Source organism: Charadrius vociferus, unplaced genomic scaffold (genome assembly GCF_000708025.1).
Source record: "Charadrius vociferus isolate BGI_N301 unplaced genomic scaffold, ASM70802v2 scaffold1284, whole genome shotgun sequence".
NCBI lineage: Eukaryota > Metazoa > Chordata > Aves > Charadriiformes > Charadriidae > Charadrius > Charadrius vociferus.
In genome coordinates this window covers 323,167-323,472 of record NW_009648060.1, presented here as the reverse complement: position 1 = coordinate 323,472, position 306 = coordinate 323,167, and the positions used below count along the sequence as shown (strand labels likewise).

The window sequence follows — 306 nt, the reverse complement described above, 5'->3', positions numbered from 1 at the left end:
GTTGTACCGGCGGCGAACGGCCGCCAAGTCGGAGGACACGAGCGAGGAGGATTTTCTGGAGGAGGCGGCGGAGGAGGACGGGGGCAGCGACGGGATGGGGGGGGACGGCAGCGAGTTCCTGCAGCGGGACTTCTCGGAGACCTACGAGCGGTACCATGTGGAGAGTCTGCAGAACATGAGCAAGCAGGAGCTGGTGAAGGAATACCTGGAGCTGGAGAAGTGTCTGTCCCGCATGGAGGAGGAGAACAACCGGCTGAGGATGGAGAGCAAAAAACACGGCGGGGGGGGAGCGGGGGGGGGGGCGGG

The 306-nt window shown here is 65.4% G+C and overlaps 1 protein-coding gene across 1 annotated transcript in view; it reads left to right on the top strand.

Annotated features, from left to right (window-relative positions):
* Positions 1–94: 94 nt before the first annotated feature.
* HEXIM1 (hexamethylene bis-acetamide inducible 1) overlaps positions 95–306 on the top strand; it is a 6,475-nt gene continuing 6,263 nt past the window's right edge. Inside the window, exon 1 of the mRNA XM_009883726.1 lies at positions 95–278. Within this exon, the coding sequence (XP_009882028.1) occupies positions 95–278 (184 nt within the window). The remainder of the gene's footprint in view (positions 279–306) is intronic.